Source organism: Eumetopias jubatus, unplaced genomic scaffold (genome assembly GCF_037043125.1).
Source record: "Eumetopias jubatus isolate StellerSeaLion01/CBP00866 unplaced genomic scaffold, mEumJub1_p1.0 scaffold_10, whole genome shotgun sequence".
Classification (NCBI taxonomy): Eukaryota; Metazoa; Chordata; class Mammalia; order Carnivora; family Otariidae; genus Eumetopias; species Eumetopias jubatus.
In genome coordinates this window covers 48835624-48853781 of record NW_028274816.1, presented here as the reverse complement: position 1 = coordinate 48853781, position 18158 = coordinate 48835624, and the positions used below count along the sequence as shown (strand labels likewise).

Genomic DNA, 18158 nt, shown 5'->3' with positions numbered 1-18158 from the left:
TGAATTATATTCCATTATATAGGTCTACCCCATGTTGTTTATCCATTCCCCACTTAATAAGTATTTGGACAGTTTTCATTGTAGGGGCTGTTATGATTAATGCAACTATGATGATTCACATGCAAATCCTTCTATGGATATTTGTCTTTATTTCAACTGGAGAAATACATAGTGAGTGGAACTGATGGTTTGTATGCTAGGTTTATATTTCATAGTTCAAGAAACTGCCAAACTGTTTTCCAAAGTAACTATAACATTTTACATTTTCACCAACAATGTAGGACTGTTGCATTTTCTGTACATCCTTATCAAAAGTTGGTATTGTCAGTTACTTTCATTATACCCATTATTGGGTTGTATAGTGGTATTTTACTATGGTTTTAGTTTGTCCTTGACTAAAGATGTTACAACATATTTTTATGTGCTTACCAGTTGTTAACTGGTAAATTTTCTTTGTTAAAATATTCAACTTTTGCAAATTTTTATAACTGGGTTGTTTGCCTTCCTAGTATTGAGTATTAAATTGTGAGAGTTTTTTATATGTTTGATGGAAGTCCTTTATCAGATATCTAATTTGTAAATATTTTCTCCCAGTGTAGTCATTTTGGAATGTATTTGGAACATCTTTTCATTTTCTTAAAAATATCTTTTGCATAGCAAGGTTTTTAAATTATAATGAAGTACAGTTTATGAATTTTTTTCATTTAATGTTTGTTTTTGATGTCAAACTAAGAAATTTTTAGTCAACCCCAAGTCACAAATATTTTGTCCTGTGTTTCCTTAGAGGATTTCTATTGTTTTAGCTCTTATACTTTTGTATGTGATCCATTTTAATTAACTTTTACATATGGTGTGAGGCATGGATCTTAGTTATTTTTCTTTTTGCATGTGGTTGTCTAAATATATCAGTACAATTTGTTGAAAAGACTAGACTTTTCTCATTGAGTTATTGGCACCTTCGTCAAGAATTATTTTACCATAGGGGCACCTGGGCGGCTCAGTCATTAAGTGTCTGACTTCGGCTCAGGTCATGATCCCAGGGTCCTGGGATGGAGTCCCACATCGTGTTCTCTGCTCCACGGGAAGCCTGCTTCTCCCTCTCCAACTCCCTCTCCTTGTGTTTTCTCTTTCGCTGTATCTCTGTCAAATAAATAAAATCTTAAAAAAAAAAAGAATTAGTTTACCACAAATATAAGGGTTTCTTTTTGAACTTTCTATTTCATTGAGATTATGGCTATCCTTATGCCAATACCAGACTGTCTGAATTACCGTAGTTTATAAATTTTTAAATCTTGTAGTGTAATTTCTCTATATTATCTTTCAAAAGTGTTTGGCTATTAGAGGTTCTTTATATTTCCCCATAAAATTCAGGATTCTTTTGTCATTTTCTACAAGAAAGCCTCCTGGGATTTTACTAGGAATTTTTGTTGAATATGTAGAACAATGAGGGGCAGAAATGCCTTCTTAACAATATTGAGTCTACTATCTCTCCATTAATTTACATCTGCATTTTCTCTCAGCATCCTTTTTTGGTTTTTATTGTACAGGTATTATACTATTTTTTGAAGATTTTATTTGAGAGAGTAAGAAAGAGTACAATAGTGGGAGGCAGGGACAGAAGGAGAAGCAGACTCCCCACTGAGCAGGGAGCCTGATGTGCGGCTCTATCCCAGGACCCCAAGATCATGACCTGAGCCGAAGGCAGACGCTTAACCGGCTGAACCACCAGGTGCCTTATACTGTGTTGTTAAATTTATTTCTAGGTGTATTGTTTTTCATTCTGTTGTAAGTCAAAGTGTTTTATTAGTGTTTTCATTTTCATAGTCTGCCTATAGTGTATAGAAATAGAATTGACTTTTGTGTATTAGCTGTATCAGTGACCTCCCCAAACCTGCTTATTAGTTTTATAATATATAGCCTTATAATATTTTGTAAGTCACTTTGTGTTTTCTGCATCCAGTTGTCAGACTTTTTCTTAAAGGATCAAATGGTAACAATCTCAGGACTATGGCCATGTGGTATCTTTTGCAAGTACAGTTGACCCTTAAACAAAATGTTTTAACCTGCATGGGTACCCTTGCATTCCTTTTTTACCCCCAATAAATACAATATAATACTATAAATTTATTTTCTCTTATGATTTTCTTAATAACATTTTCTTTTCTCTAGATTACTTTATTGTAAGAATACAGTATATAACATATAACATTAACATATGTTAATCAACTGTTTGTCATCAGTATGTCTTCCAGTCAACAGTAGGTGATTAGTAGTTTAGTTTGGGGGGAGTCAATAGTTACACACAGCTTTTCGACTGTGCAGGAGTCAGCACCACTACCCCCCTGTTATTCAACTCTGACATGAAAGCATTTATTGGCAATATTACATAAATTAATGGGCAGGGGTGTGAATCAGTAGTACTGTATTTACAAATTTACGTGCTCTTTGTATTTTGTAGGCAAACTGCAGACTGTAGTTCTCTAATCCCTGTTTTAAACACATAGTTAATGTCATTTGCAAATAAACACCATTTGTGTGTTTGTGTTTCAGTTTATAATCCTTTCGTATCTTGTCTTTTAACATTGGATCGAAAATAATGTAAAAGATAAATGAATATTGTAGCATCAAAAATCTTTGTCTTGGGGCGCCTGGGTGGCTCAGTCGGTTAAGCGACTGCCTTCGGCTCAGGTCATGATTCTGGAGTCCCAGGATTGAGTCCCACATCGGGCTCCCTGCTCAGCGGGGAGTCTGCTTCTCCCTCTGACCCTCTTCCCTCTCGTGCTCTCTATCTCTCATTCTCTCTCAAATAAATAAAATCTTTAAAAAAAAAATCTTTGTCTTACTCCTTATCTTAGGGAAAAAGAATTCAATATTTCACTGTTAAGAATAATGTTAACTGTAGAATCTTTTGTAAATGCTCTTTATCATGATAAGGAAATTCTAATCTTCCATTGTTGAGCATTTTTTTAAAAATCTTTAATGTTTGTCAAGTGCTTTTTTATCATTCATGATAAAACATCATCATGAGATTTTTGTTCTTTATTCTTTTAGTAAGGTATATTGTATTAATTGGCTTTTAGCTGTAAACCAATCTTGCATTCTTGGGATAAATACCTTTGGTCATGTTTTATAATCTTTTTTGTTAGTTGCTGAATTTGGTTTGCAATTTTTTTTAAGTAAATTCTGTCCTGACCTGGGGCTTGCACTCATGACACCAAGGTCAAGAGTCACATGCTTCACTGACTGAGCCAGCCAGGTGCCCCTGGTTTGCTTTTTGTTTTAGTGACCTCTGTGTCCAACATGGAGCTGGAATTCACTCATTACCCTGAGATCAAGGGTTGCACACTCTACTGACTGAGCCAGCCAGGCTCTCCTGGTTTGCTTTTTTTTTTTTTAAAGATTTGTACCTCTATGTTCATGGGTATTTTGGTCTGTAACTTTTATGATGTCTTTTTCTAGTTTTAATATTGGGGCATTCCTGGCTTCATTGAATGAATTGAGAAGTGTTCTGTCCTTTATTTTCTGAAGGGGTTTCTGAAGGATTGGTATTATTAAGACAAACAAACAAAAAACATCTCACCAAAGAAGCCATGTAGGCTTAGGCTTTTCTTTTAGGGAATTTTTTTTTTTAACTCTATTTCTAAGACTGTGCCCATTTTCATCGTGGCTTCAATATTTTCTTTTATGCATCTGGATTTTGAATAACATTTAGAACAATTTCTTTTTATTTAGCAGCATACCAATCAGTTCTCAAACATTTCCATTGCTCCCCCTCCATCCACTCACCACTCTCTCCAGTGACTCCTTTGTCTCCCCCTCCAAGCAATGTAAGTCTTCTGAATACATCTTCTAAAAAAATCAAGGAAACATGACCCCTCCCTCCAAGGAATACAATTTTCCAGTATCTGAGTCTAAAGAAATGGAGATCTATGTTTTCCCTGATAGAGAATTCAAAATAATGGCAAGGAGGTTGAGTAAGCTGCAAGAAAATACAGATAGAGAATGCAATGAAATTAATAAAATGATATGCAGACAAAATGACACTTCAGTGAGTTAGAAATAAAAAAAGAATGAAACAGAAATACTGGAACTTAATAATACAATTAAGTAATGAAAAGTGAAATACATAGCATCAGCAGTAGACTTGATCAACCAAAAGAGAGAAACTGTGAACTCGAAGACAGGCCATTTCAAACTATTTAGTTAGAGAAGAACAAAGAAAAAAATTAAAATGGTTAAGAAAGCCTATATGAATTAAGGGAGACCATGAAGAAAAGCAATTTATACATTGTGGAGTCCTGGAAGGAGAAGAGATGGAGAAAGGGACAGAAAGCTTATTTAGAGAAATAATGACTGAGAACTTCCCAAATCTGAGGAACAATTTGGACAATCAAGTTTAGGAAGCTCATAGGTTCCTAGATTTAACCCAAAGAGATCTTCTCCAAGATGCATTATAATAAAACTGTCCAATAAAGACAAAATTTTAAAGCAGGAAGACAAAAAAGTCCTCATCTACAAGGAAACACACATGAGGCTATCAGTGGATTTAACCTTGCAGGCCAGGAAAGAGTGGGTGTATATATTCTGATGCTGAAAGAAATAAGCTGCCAACTAATAATGTTATCCAGCCAAGCTTTGCTTCAGAAATGGAAGAGAGAGACTTTCCCAGATGAACAAAAAACTACCACTTCACCTGTCTTACAAGAAATGCTACAAGGAGTTACTTAAGCTTAAATAAAATGGCACTAATTAATAACATGAAAAAATATGAAAATATAAAACACATTAGTAAAGGTACGTATATACTCAAATTCTGTTACTTGAATACTGTAATATGTAACCATTTGTTTTTAATATAACAGTTAAAGGACAAGAGTATTAAAAATAATCATAGCTACAATCATTTGTTATTGTATACTCATTAAAAAATGGCAAATGGTGACATGAAAAATGAAATGTGTGTGCTCACTTCGGCAGCACATATACTTAAAAATTGGCATGATACAGAGAAGATTAACATGGCCCTGTGCAAAGGATGACACGAAAAATGAAATGTATGCATGGGGATAAAAGAGTAGAGTTTGTATGCATTCTAAATTGATTCATCAGTATAAAATAGACTATTATATCTGTAAGATGGTTTATGTAAACCTTGTGGTAACCAAACAGCAAAATCAATAGTAGATACAGAAAAGATAAAGAGAAGGGAGTCAAAGCATAGTACTACAAATAATCATCAATTCACAAGGAAGATAGCCAAAGAGGAAGAAAGGAACAAGTGCACTACAAAACAGCCAGAAAACCTGGCAATAATAAGACCTTAACTATCAATAAATTGGCAATAATAAGACCTTAACTATCAATAATTATTTAAATGTAAGTGGATTAAATTCTCAAATTGAAGGCATAGCTAGCGTTGCTGAAAGATTGTAAGAATAAGACCTAATTATGTGCGGCTTATAGGAGACTCACTTCAGTATTAAGGACATACATAGGATAAAAGTGAAGGAATGGAAAAAGATGTTCCATACAAATGAAAACCAAAATATAAGGCAACTGTACTTCTATCAGACAAAATATACTTTAAGTGAAAAGCTTTAACAAGAGAAGGTCAGTTCATCAAGAGGCATAACAATTGTAAATATATACGTGTTCAACACTGGAGCATCTCAGAGTATTAAAAGAACAGCAGATATGAAGGGAGAAATCGACGGAAATACAACAATAGTAATGGACTTCATTACCTCTCTTTCAACATTGGATAGATCATCCAGATAGAAAATCATCAAGGAAATACTGAACTTGAACTATCCTTTAGATGAAGTGGACCCCCTTATTTGATCAGTTTCCCCTATGATTAATATCTTGTATAGGAGTATGGTACTTTTGTTATAGTCTATTAATCAACATTGATGTTGAGGCTCATAATTTCCATTTGGAATCACTCTTTGTGTTGTATAGTTGTATGAGTTTATAAAACGCATAATGTCATGTGTCATATAGCATCATGTCACACCATCACAACATCATACAGAATAATTTTACTGCCCTAAAGGTCCCCTGTGCTCCAACCATTCATCTCTCCCTCCTATTCCATGGCATCCATTGATAATTTCGTTGTCTTTATAGTTTTGTTTTTACACAATGTCATAGAGTTGGAATCATACAGTATGTAGCCTCTTCAGAGTGGCTTTTTAAAAAATTGACCCAGGATTTGTTTTAATCAGGTATGGTAAGACACAGACACAGAGATGACTGTCAGGAAGGGAGACATTTTTATACTTACTGGAGGTACAGCATGCAACATAGGCTGACATGGGGAAGCACTGGCGTCTGTTTTGAGGTAGAAAGAACAAGGAAAAAACGTGGGCAAGAGACTTTACTGTGATTTCTGCAGAAAGGAATGGGTGGGATAGGGTAAGCAGGCTTAGGATTGATAAGTTTGAACAATTTCAGAAGGCTTTGTGACAAAGTGCTGTCCCTAGTTGCTAGTATATGGCTCTGGGGTGATTAGGGCAACGGAATAGTGGCCGAGTGAAGGAAGTTTAAGTTTGTGCTCTGGTTGGTTAGTTTGCATGTGAAAGGCATACTCCCAAGTAAATTTTTACTACCTGTAAGGAATTAGCTACCCTAGGAGACACAGGTAGCCACAGAGACACACACTCTCCAGAGTAAGGAAGTCTCCAGGTATGAAAAAATCAGAAATACAGAAAGTAAAAAGGCATTTATTTCATTCACTACACAGTATGCATTTAAGTTTCCTCCATGTGTTTTTGTGGCTTAATAGCTTAATTTTTTAAAGATTACTGCATAATAATCCACTGTATAGATGTATAGCAGTTTGTTTTCACCTCTTAAAGACATTTTAAGGACCTCTTGGTTGCTTCCAGTTGGAGAAAATTAAGAATATGCTATGAACATCCAAGTGTGGAGTCTTGTGGACATAAGTTTTCTACTTCTGTGGGTAAATATCTAGGAGAAAGATTGCTAGTTCATATGGTAAGAGTAAGTTTATAAAAAACTGTCAAATTATCTTCCAAGGTGGTTGATCCATTTTCTATTCCTACCAGCAATGAATAAGGTTCTTGTTGCTAGACATCTTTGTCAGCATTTTGGATTTTAGCAATTCAGATAGGTGTATAGTGGTATCTCATTATTTTAATTTGCAATTTCCTGATTGCTATAGGATGTTAGGCATCTTCGCATAAGCTTATTAGCTTTCGGTATATCTTCTGTGAGGTGTCTGTTCAGATCTTTTCTCTGTTTTTTAATTGGATTGTTTGCTTTCTACTGTTAGGTTTTAAGAGTTCTTTGTATATTTTAGATTTAAGTCATTTATCATGTATGTGTTTTCCAAATTTTCTCCTAGTCTGTGCCTAGTCTTTTTATTCTCTTAAGAGTGTTTTTTGCATAGCAGAAATTTTTAATGACATCTGACTTAACAGGTTTAATTTTTCTTAAGAAATCATTCCCGAGCCCAAAGTTACCTAGACTTTCTTCTGTTTTATCTTCTAGAAGTCTTTTAGTTTTGCATTGTACATTTAGGTTTGTGATGAATTTTGAATTTTTTTAAAAAGTTTAAAGCCTGTCTCTAGATTCATTTTTTTAATGTGGATATCCAGTTGTTCCACCTGCATTTGTTGAATGACATCTTTCTTCACTGAATTGTATTTGTTCTTTTGTAAAAGATCAGTTGGCTGTATTTGTGTGGATCTATTTCTGAGCATTGTATTCTGTTTCATTGATCTGTCTATTCTTTTGACAGTACACAGAGTCTTGATTACTGTATCCTTGTAGTAAATCTTGAAGTCAGAGAGTGTTAGTGCTCCAACTTCTTTATCTTCAGTATTGTGTGGATTTATTTTGGGTCATTTGCCTTTCCATATGAACTTCAGAATCAGTCAATGTCTACAAAATAACATGCTGAGATTTTTTTTTTTAAGATTTTATTTATTTATTTGAGAGAGAGAGAATGAGAGATAGAGAGCACGAGAGGGAACAGGGCCAGAGGGAGAAGCAGACTCCCCACTGAGCAGGGAGCCCGATGTGGGACTCAGTCCCGGGACTCCAGGATCATGACCTGAGCGGAAGGCAGTCGCTCAACCAACTGAGCCACCCAGGCGCCCAACATGCTGAGATTTTGATTGATATAGTAATGATTCTATACCTCAAGGTTGGAATAACTGTCATCCTAACAATACTGAGCGTTCCTATCTATGAATATGGAATATTTCTTCATTTATTTAGTTCTTTGATTTCTTTCATCAGTTTTTTTAGTTCTTTATACATATTTTTTTAGATTTCTTCCTTAGTACTTTTTAATGTGCTAAATGTTTGTGCATTTTTAATTTTAATTTTATATTGTTCATTGCTGGTATGTAGGAAAGAACTTGACATTTGTATGGTAACCTTGTAGCTTGCAAGCTTGGCCTTGCTCACATTAGTTTCAGGAGTTCTTTGTTGTTGATTCTTTTGGAGTTTTGCATAGTCAACCATGTCATCTGCAAACAAAGATGGCTTTATTTCTTCCTTTTTAATCTGTGTACCTTTTATTTTTCTTAACTTGTTCCATTAGCTAGGACTTCCAGCACAATATTGAAAATAGTGGTGGTAGGTTTTGGTAGATGTTCTTATCAAGTTGAATAAGTTCCCATCTATTCTTAGTTTGCTGTGAGATTTTTAATCATAAATGGGTATTACTCTTTTTAAAAAAATGCTTTTTCTGCATCTATTGACATGATAATATGATTTTTCTTCTTTAGCCTGTTGATGTGTAATGAATTACATTACTTGACTGCAATGTAGAGATAGCTTTGCATGCATAGGATAAATCTCGATTGTGTTGTATAATTTTATACATTGTTATATTTGATATTATGTTTTGTTGAGGATGTTTGCTTTTATGTTCTGAGAGATACTACTATGTAATTTTCCTTTCTTATAATGTATGTGATTTTGGTAGTAAGGTATTGCTGGCCTCATAAAATGAGTTAGGAACACTTTCCTGTTACCCTATTTTCTGAAAGATATTGTAGAGAATTAGTATTATTTCCTATTTAAATGTTTGGTAGAATTCACCAAGTGAAAGCATCTGTGCCTGATGCTTTCTGTTTTAGAAGGTTATTAGGGATTCAGTTTCTTTAATAGGTATGTGCATAGATTATCTTTCTTTTTGTGTGTATTTTGCTAATTTTGACCTTTTAGGATTTTGTTTAATCTATCTAATTTGCTTTCATACAGTTGTTCATAGCATTTCCTTATAATACTTGTAATTTCTATGATGTTAGTAGTCAGGTATTTTTCATGATGGATTTTTGTAATCTGAACCTTTTCCTTTTTCTTAATTTTTAATTTTTTTTTAATTTTTAATTTTTTTAAAGATTTTATTATTTATTTGACAGAGCACAAGCAGGGGGAGCAGCAGGCAGAGGAAGAGGGAGAAGCAGGCTTCCTGCAGAGCAGGGAGCCTGATGCGGGGCTCAATCCCAGGACCCTGGGATCATGACCTGAGCTGAAGGCAGACGCTTAACCGACTGAGCCACCCAGGCGCCCCGAACCTTTTCCTTTTTTATTTCCATGGTCATTTTAGAAAAACATCTCTAATTTTTTTGATCTTTTAAAGAAACAAATTTTGATTTTTTTTCTATTTGTTTTTCACCTATTCTTTATTTAATTCCTTTTGTTTCAGGTTTTTCTCCCTAGTTTTTTAACGTGCTAAGTTAGGTTCTTCCTTTGAGATCTTTTAAAAATATTGGCAATTACAACTATAAATATACCTTTATGCAATGCTTTATATGCATCTCTTCAGTTCACTTTCATTCATCTGAAAGTATTCTAATTTTCCTCATGATATTTTCTTTGACATTTTAGTTAAGAGTGAGTTGTAGGGGCACCTGGGTGGCTCAGTTAAGCATCTGACTCTTGGTTTTGGCCCAGGTCATGATCTCAGGGTTGTGGGGTCAAGCCCCACTCTGGCTCCGTGTTCAGTGGGGAATTTGCTTGGAATTCTTGCTCTCCCTCCCTTTCTGCCCCTCCCCCAGTGCTGTCTCTAAAATAAATAAATCTTTTAAAAAAGTGAGTTGTGTAAGTTCCACATAGTTGTGATTTGTAATTCTTTTCACATTTTTGTTATTGACTTCTAATTCATTATCAAAATATACTTTGCACGATTTTAATTTGTCAGTTTATTGAGACATGGCCTAAGACGTGTTCTAAGATGTGTTCTCTTCTGGAGAATGTTTTGTGTACTTGAGAAGAAGGTGTATTTTGCTATTATTGGTTAGCGTTTTTATTGATGTCTTTGATCTGGGTGGTTTATAGTGTTGTTCATGTCTTCTTTATGTTGAACATCTTCCTAGTTGTTCTAGCCATTACTGAAAGTGGTTTGAATATTCTAATTACTTTTAAGTTGTCAGTTATTTCATGTATTTTAGAACTCTGTTTTTAGGTGCATTCTTTGTCACTGAAGCATTTTTATGATAGTAGTTTTAAAATTCTTGTAAGATAATTCCAAAATCTTTGAGATCTTGTTGGTGTTTTTTGATGGTCTTTTCTCATTTAAGTTGAATATGCCTCATTCTTGCTAGGATGAATAAATTTTGATTGTACTCTGGTAATTTGGTGTTATGACATTCTGGTTTCTGGGTAAATGTTACTTGGTGAGCTGGAATTTAGTCATGGCTCGATTCACATACATAGTTTGTGGAGGCCCCCATTAGGTGGAAGGGGAAAAGGCCTTTGTTCCTGCTGTTAAGAGTAGTAATCAGCGTCTGATTATACACTGCCTCTTCAAATGCCTCTGAACTAGTACAGGGTGGAACACCAGCTAGTAAGTGCCAGGTCACAATGATAGTCAAGGCCCTAATCACACTCACACCCTCCCAGTGCACCTGTCCACCAGGAGAAGATGAGGCGTGTTTTATTTCTGGGCTATGATGGCAGTGTTCCACTCACATCTTTGTAGGGTCCACATTACTGATGTGTCAGGATTGGCAGTCAGGTTTCTGCTCATACAGCAGCTGAATGTACCCAGTGTTTGGGAGAAGGGACGTTGCCTTATTCCTGGGCTGGGATGATAGGGCTGTGCACACACCACAGTCTTTGCAGATACTTACTGGAAGGTTGTGGTGCTGCTGGCTGTTGTGCAGAATGGTGTGGAAGACAGGCATTTCCCTTTGTACCATTCAGATAACATAGAGTTGGCATTGTCAAAAGGGCTTTTTGTTCCGCAGGGCCACAACTTTTTCAGCCCTTTGTCTGAGGAAAACAGGCATATCATGGGTGTTTTTTGTTTTCTTGTTATTAGTGTGTGGTGTGGTTTTTTGGGTAATTGTTTACATGTGGTGACATTTCCAATTTGCAGTGTTCTCTGGTTCTCAGACCTGAAGCCAAAACAAAAACAAAACCCAACTCTCATCCAAGGAAGTCACCACTGGGCTGGGTTGTTCCTTAAGTCCCAAAGTCCATAATCAGTTCTGTTTCAGATTCTTCTTAAGTTTGTTTCATGTATTTATGCCCATGGACCTTATATCTAATGAGGAGTAGGGTAAAATATGTTTACTCCATCATGTCCAGAACAATTTTTTTTAATCTTTGCTCTTTTGCACGTAGGATTTTTTGTTTTTCTGCTGCTAAGATTCTTCTGTTATTACTGATTTTAATAAGTTTGGTTATGATTGCTTTGGTGTGATTTGCTTGGATGAGTTGAACTTCCTGGGTATGTAGATTTAGTTTTCACCAAATTTGGAAAACTTATTTCTGTAAATGTTTTTTTGTTTTGTTTTGTTTGTTTTTTTTTGGGGGGGTCCCTGCTCATTCTTTTTGCTCTCTTCCAGGGATTCCCAATTACAATAATTAAGTTGATTGCAGTTATCCCGTAGTTTTCTGTTACCTAATTTACTTTTATTAGTCTGATTTTCTGGTTCAGCTTGTAGTTTTTGTTGCTGTATTCTCAAGCTTAATGTTTTCTTTCATAGTGTCTACTCTATTAATCTCATTGACTGTATTTTTAAATCTTAGACATTTTTCAATTTCTAGAATTTTGTTTAGGTCTTTTTAATATTTTCAACACCTTACCATGATCAATCTCTTCTTCCTTGTTGGGCATGTAGAAAATAGTTTAGATGGTTGTACTGCCAGTATCTACTGCCAAATATAAAAGCTAGCAAATCAAATATAAAATCTATCTTTGTCATTTCTGGGTGTGTTCCTATAGATTTTTCTCATGATACTCATGTATTCCTGCATTTTTACACTCCTGTTTTTGTTTTTTCTACCAGCCACACATCATAAAATTTGCCTTCTATGTGCTTGGTATTTTTGTATTTCTAGAAATATACTCAAGGGGGGCCTGGGTGGTTCAGTCATTAAGTGTCTGCCTTCGGCTCAGGTCATGATCCCAGGGTCCTGGGATCGAGCCCCGCATCGGGCTTCCTGCTCGGTGGGAAGTCTGCTTCTCCCTCTCCCACTCCCCCTGCTTGTGTTCCCTCTCTTGCTGTTTCTGTCAAATAAATAAATAAAATCTTAAAGAAAATAAAATTATAGAAATATACTCAAGCTTTATTCTGGAATATATCTATGTTACCTAGTAACAGTTTTTTCCTATTAAGATTTCCTTTAAACTTTATCAGGTGGGACCAGAAAGCCTTTAGCACTAACTTGCTTCTCTATTGAGGCACTAACTTTTCAAGTAATCTAACCAGTCTATTACGAAGTTTACCTCTCTGGATGATGGGGACACAAACTATTTCTGGCTGTGTCAGCTCCCAAGGGTTACCTGTGCTTTTTCTAAGCATTTCTTTTGCTGGCTTCAGGTAGTTACCTCCATGCACTGATCAAGACTTGCTCTCGTAGTCTGCCCTAGACTAGCTTTCTCTGCCTCCCTGGACTCTTATCTCCATCTTTGCATCACAATGCTCCCCCTGTCTTCCTCCTCCCTGTGCTGAGATGTGGAAATGCCTACTGGGAAGTAAGTGGAGTCAAAAGTATGGATATCCTATTTGTTTACACTTGGTTAGGTGTTTCTGTTGTCTAATGTTCAATATCTGAAAATTGCTGCTTGTATTTTATCTAGTGTTTTGTTACTTTAGGCAGGAAGGTAACTCCTGTCTATTTTCCATTTTGGCTGCAAACAATATATATTTTTTAAAGTTCTAGACTTAGAGAAGAATCGTAAGAACACAGAATTTCCATACATTCTTCTCCTAGTTTGCATAATATTAACATATTACATTATCATGGTACAGTGATCAAAACCAGGACATTAACATTGGCATAGTACTATCAGTTAAGTACTGGCTTTTTTTTTTTTTTTTTAAGATTTTATTTATTTTAGGGTACCTGGGTGGCTCAGACAGTTAAGCGTCTGCCTTTCGGCTCAGGTCATGATCCCAGGGTCCTGGAATCGAGCCCCACGTTGGGCTCCCTGCTCGGCAGGAAGCCTGCTTCTTCCTCTCCCTCTGCCTGCTGCTTCCCCTGCTTGTACACTCTCCCTCTCTCTGTCAAAAATAAATAAATAAAAAAAATTCTTTAAAAAAAAAGATTTATTTTAGAGATAGTGGGGGGAAGAACAGAGGGAGAGGGACAAGCAGGCTCTGTGCTGCCAGATGTGAGGCTCAACCCCATGACCCTGAGATCATGACCTGAGCCGAAATCAAGAGTTGGGTGCTTAGCTGCCTGAGCCACCCAGGTGCCCCTAAAGTACCAGCTTTATTTGGATTTCACCAAGTCTTCTCCACTAATGTTCCGAAGATCAAATCCAAATTCCTGCATTGTATTTAGTTGTCAAATGGCCTCAGTCTCCTCCAATCTTTTGGGAGCTTTTCATTCTACCCTTGCCACTCATGACCTTGAAAGGTCATGGATTTCTGGAATACTGGGTATTATATAGAAAGTTCTTCATTTTCAGTTTGTCGGCAGTTTCCTCATGATTACATTATGGTTATGTTTTTCTTTTTTTCTTTTCTTCTTAAGTCAGAATACTATTCGTGTGGTATGCCCTTCTTAGTGCCTCACTCTGGGTAGTGTATGTGCCATTGTCTTACTACTGGTGATCATTTCAAAAAGGTGGTATATGGAATGTTTTCTCCTTGTAATTATGTATTTGGGATAGATACTTTGATATAATTCTAATGGCCTGTTTCTCTTTAAACTTTCACCTTCATAGTTTAGTATCCATCAATGAATTTTGTATATAATTATTACTGTTATTACAGTGTTTTCCTATCTCCCTCATCCCTTTTACATTTATTAGAATTCTTCACCACTAAACTGAAAAAGGATTCCATTATTGGAAGCTAATTTCATGGTTCATTGCAGCAATAAATACGATAGGTCTGGAACATTCTTTTGTATTTGGGGGGGAAAAATCCAAAAACTTCTATGTAGACTAGGGAAAATGTGGAAAGGATAAAGTACCAAATGAAAATGGAAAGGAATAAAGTTTTAACAATCTGAGCACCAGAGAAGTAGCAAAAAAAAAAAGTTAATAGCAATAATTACATTATGGTTTATTGTACCAGTGGTCTGTGAAATTTCAGGAGTTAACATAGTTCAAAGAAAAATGTTGATGTAATGTCACCAAAATGTAGTTGTAATTACAAATAAGGGAGGCATAATAAGGATATCTTGTATTTATTAAATTTTTATTTATTAATCATTTTAAAAAGTAAATGCCAAGATACATCGTTATTTTCTTTCTGTCATTCTTTTTAAGTGTATATGTAAGGTCTAGATAACTCATTGTTTTAATTTGTTCAAGCCAGCAAAAATAAAAAATAGGAAAAAAATATATATATAATTTTTTTTTTTTTAAGATTTTATTTACTTGAGAGTGAGTGAGCGAGAGAGAAAACACCGGAGAGAGGGAGAAGCAGACTCCCTGCTGAGCAGGGAGCCCAATGTGGAGCTCGATCCCAGGACCCTGAGATCATGATCCAAGCCGAAGACAGATGCTTAACCAACTGAACCACCCAGGCACCTCTAAGTATATATTTTTAAAAACTGCTAATTTAAATAAAATACTAATTAGTAATATTTAAAGAAAATAGCTCAATATATACAATAAGAAAATGGCTTAATTACTATTGCTGGGTCATGCAAAAATTCTGGGGAAGACCAATTTGAAAAACTAAAATCTAATAAATGATGGTGACATAAATGTATCTAAACAATAGGTAAATTTTCTTATAAACATCTAATAACCAGTGGCTCATAATTAACATTAATTGCATAACCAGGTCAACTCTCCTAACTAAAGAAAGAGATAATGGACAGTTAAGAATTGCAACTTTATCTCTGTTCACTAATTTTCTTTCTTCTTTTGCTTTTCCTTTCCTTTCTAAAATCAAAGTTCTATTGATTGTTAAGCTGCCACAACCCGGCAAGGCAACACTAACAGGGAATAAAAAGTATAAATATACAAAGCCCAATTGAAGCCATGGTAATAATAGAGTTGTAGATCCTCCAAATATAAGTTTACTAAGTTTATAATCATTGCAACAGTTGTAGATTTTCCCCTCATTTAATAAGTCTAAAAGACAGAGAAGAATGGCTTAGTAAATTTTACAAAATATTTAAAAGTGCCCCTTTCCTTTGGATCCTCATTGGTACTGCCTAGAGGACAAAAGACTTTTTTTTTTTTTTTTTTGACAGAGAGAGACGGTGAGAGAGGGAACACAAGCAGGGCGAGTGGGAGAGGGAGAAGCAGGCTTCCCATGGAGCAGGGAGCCCAATGCAGGGCTCGATCCCTGAGCCCTGGGATCATGACCTGAGCCGAAGGCAGACACTTAAGGACTGAGCTACCCAGGTGCCCCTCAAAAGGCTCTTTAAAGGAATTGTGTTCTGGTAAGTATTTAGGCAAGTCTGTCATGTCAAAACAGAAATTTTAAAAGAAATCAATCACTTGATGAAAATGGGAAGGAAATTACTTATCTAACATTAAAACAAAAACAAGAGAAAATTAAACAAAAACAAATCTACACAAATACCATGCAGGGTCATAAGACTTTAAAACAACATAGTAAGTGACTGGAAGTTTTAACTCTCTGGAGGAAGAAAAGTACATCATATGTAACAAAAAATTAGAATGCAAAAGATTTATTTGAATAATATCACAAATTAATAAGCCAAAAACAATTCAAAGACAAGAACAAAAACACAAACATCAGAAGTAACTGTAAACAAAACATGCCCGGAAAAGAAATTCATGTGAAATTGACTAATAATTAGTGAAACACATTTTCCATACATATCAGAAATGAATAGGGACCATCTTATCTAAATGGATATTCACAATGTTAACTGATATGAAAAGGAGAAATAAAAACAAATATTTGGCAATATGGAACAAAACAAAGTATACATCATCTATCACTGAGCAATTCTACTTCTAAATAGAGGGGCCAGGAAGTCTGGAAACAATAAGAGGAACATTGGCCCCTTGATTACTTCATATTATAATGCATGGACTTTCCCAGTGAAACTCAGAAGCAAAAGGCTTTTGTACATGTCTTTCATTCAAGACAAAACACCAGTACAACTTTTTTGATATCAAGTAAGGTGCTTACCCACACTAAAGGCACTCAGACATTCCTTACATTCATAGGGTTTCTTACCAGTATGAATTCTCTGATGTTTTGTAAAGGATGAACTATGTCTAAAGGCCTTCCCACATGCCTTGCATTCATAAGGTTTCTCTCCAGTATGAATTCTCTGATGTTCAGTAAGGGCTGAACTATGTCTGAAAGCCTTCCCACATACTTTACATTCATAAGGTTTTTCACCACTGTGAATCCTCTGATGTTGAATAAGTGCTGATGTAAGTCTAAAGAACTTTCCACACTCTTTACATTCATAAGGTTTCTGACCACTGTGAATTCTCTGGTGTCGAGTAAGTTCACTACCTACTCCAAAAGCTTTCCCACATTCCTTGCATTTATAGGGTTTCTCACCAGTATGAATTCTTTGATGTCTAGTCAGGGATGAACTATTTCTAAAGACCTTTCCACATGCCTTGCATTCATAGGGTTTCTTTCCAGTATGAATTCTCTGATGTCGAGCAAGTTCTCTACAGACTCCAAAGGTCTTCCCACATTCTTTACATGCATAAGGTTTCTCACCTGTATGAATTCTCTGATGTTCAATAAGCTGTGAACTAATTCTAAAGACTTTCTCACATTGTATACATTTGTATGGTTTTTCACCAGTATGAATTCTCTGATGTTCAGTTAGCTGTGAATGGAATCTGAAGTCCTTGCCACATTCCATACATTTGTAAGGTTTCTCATCAGTATGGATTTTCTGGTGTCGAGTAAGTTGTGCATGCACTCTAAAGGATTTTCCACAGAAAGTGCATTCATAGGGTTTCTCACCATCACGAATTATTTGAAGTGGAGTTATTTCTTCAACTCTTCTAATGGTCCTTTCATATTCCTTACATTTATAGCACTTCTGATTATCATGCATTTTCTGTATACTAAGGTCTTCATAAAAACTAAATGCATTCTCATATTCCATATATTTACAAGGTTTCACACCACTATGTATATTCAGTTGTAGGGTATGTGGGTCATCTCCAAAGGTTTTCCAATATGCATTATATTGATATGTTTTCTCACCAGTATGTATTCTCTCATATTCATCAAAATTGAAGTCACAGCTAAGCACCTTCCCATATTCCTTATATGCATGGGGCTTCTTGCTATCATGAATTCTCTGATGTGATATAAGAGACTTCTGATGTTTGTAATTGGGCACTTTTTCAGAGTTGATTTTCATTTGGCTGAAATATCCCAGTTCAGGTCTTTGTACTTCAGTCTTGCTTTTGCTCTGCCAGTCATTTCTGAAAATGGAGCTCTCAAGACCAATGAATTTACTTTCTGTGACTTTCCACTGAGAACCAGTGATGTCCTTTCTAGTCTTTGTGTCATACTTGGACTCCAAATCTGAAAGACAGGAGGAAAAGAAACACAATTTTTGTTTTCATGTGCCATAAAAATGAAACATTCATAAAATGCGGAGGAGAAAAACTGCAACTTACAAACAATACAAGTGAATAATTAAAATACCTCAATGAAGTCTTAAGAAAGATCAGAGAATGATGAAAGCATAATGTAAGATTCTGAGGTTTGCGATAAGGGAAACAGATAAAGTCAGTGGGT

General features: G+C 35.5%; 1 protein-coding gene, 1 long non-coding RNA gene and 1 pseudogene across 4 annotated transcripts in view; 2 read left to right on the top strand and 1 right to left on the bottom strand.

Moving 5' to 3' along the window:
• Nucleotides 1-18158, top strand: part of LOC148163201 (uncharacterized) — a 71372-nt gene that overhangs the window by 45638 nt on the left and 7576 nt on the right. Inside the window, exons 3-4 of the long non-coding RNA XR_015769384.1 lie at nt 14814-14983; nt 15652-15843. This is a non-coding gene — a long non-coding RNA (uncharacterized LOC148163201). The remainder of the gene's footprint in view (nt 1-14813; nt 14984-15651; nt 15844-18158) is intronic.
• Nucleotides 4962-5062, top strand: LOC114199010 (U6 spliceosomal RNA; annotated as a pseudogene).
• ZNF529 (zinc finger protein 529) overlaps nt 14678-18158 on the bottom strand; it is a 41512-nt gene continuing 38031 nt past the window's right edge. For all 3 annotated transcript variants that reach the window (XM_028090720.2, XM_028090716.2, XM_028090715.2), the window contains one exon: nt 14678-17942. In XM_028090720.2, coding sequence (XP_027946521.2) covers nt 16549-17942 — 1394 coding nt within the window. In that variant the 3' untranslated portion in view covers nt 14678-16548. The remainder of the gene's footprint in view (nt 17943-18158) is intronic.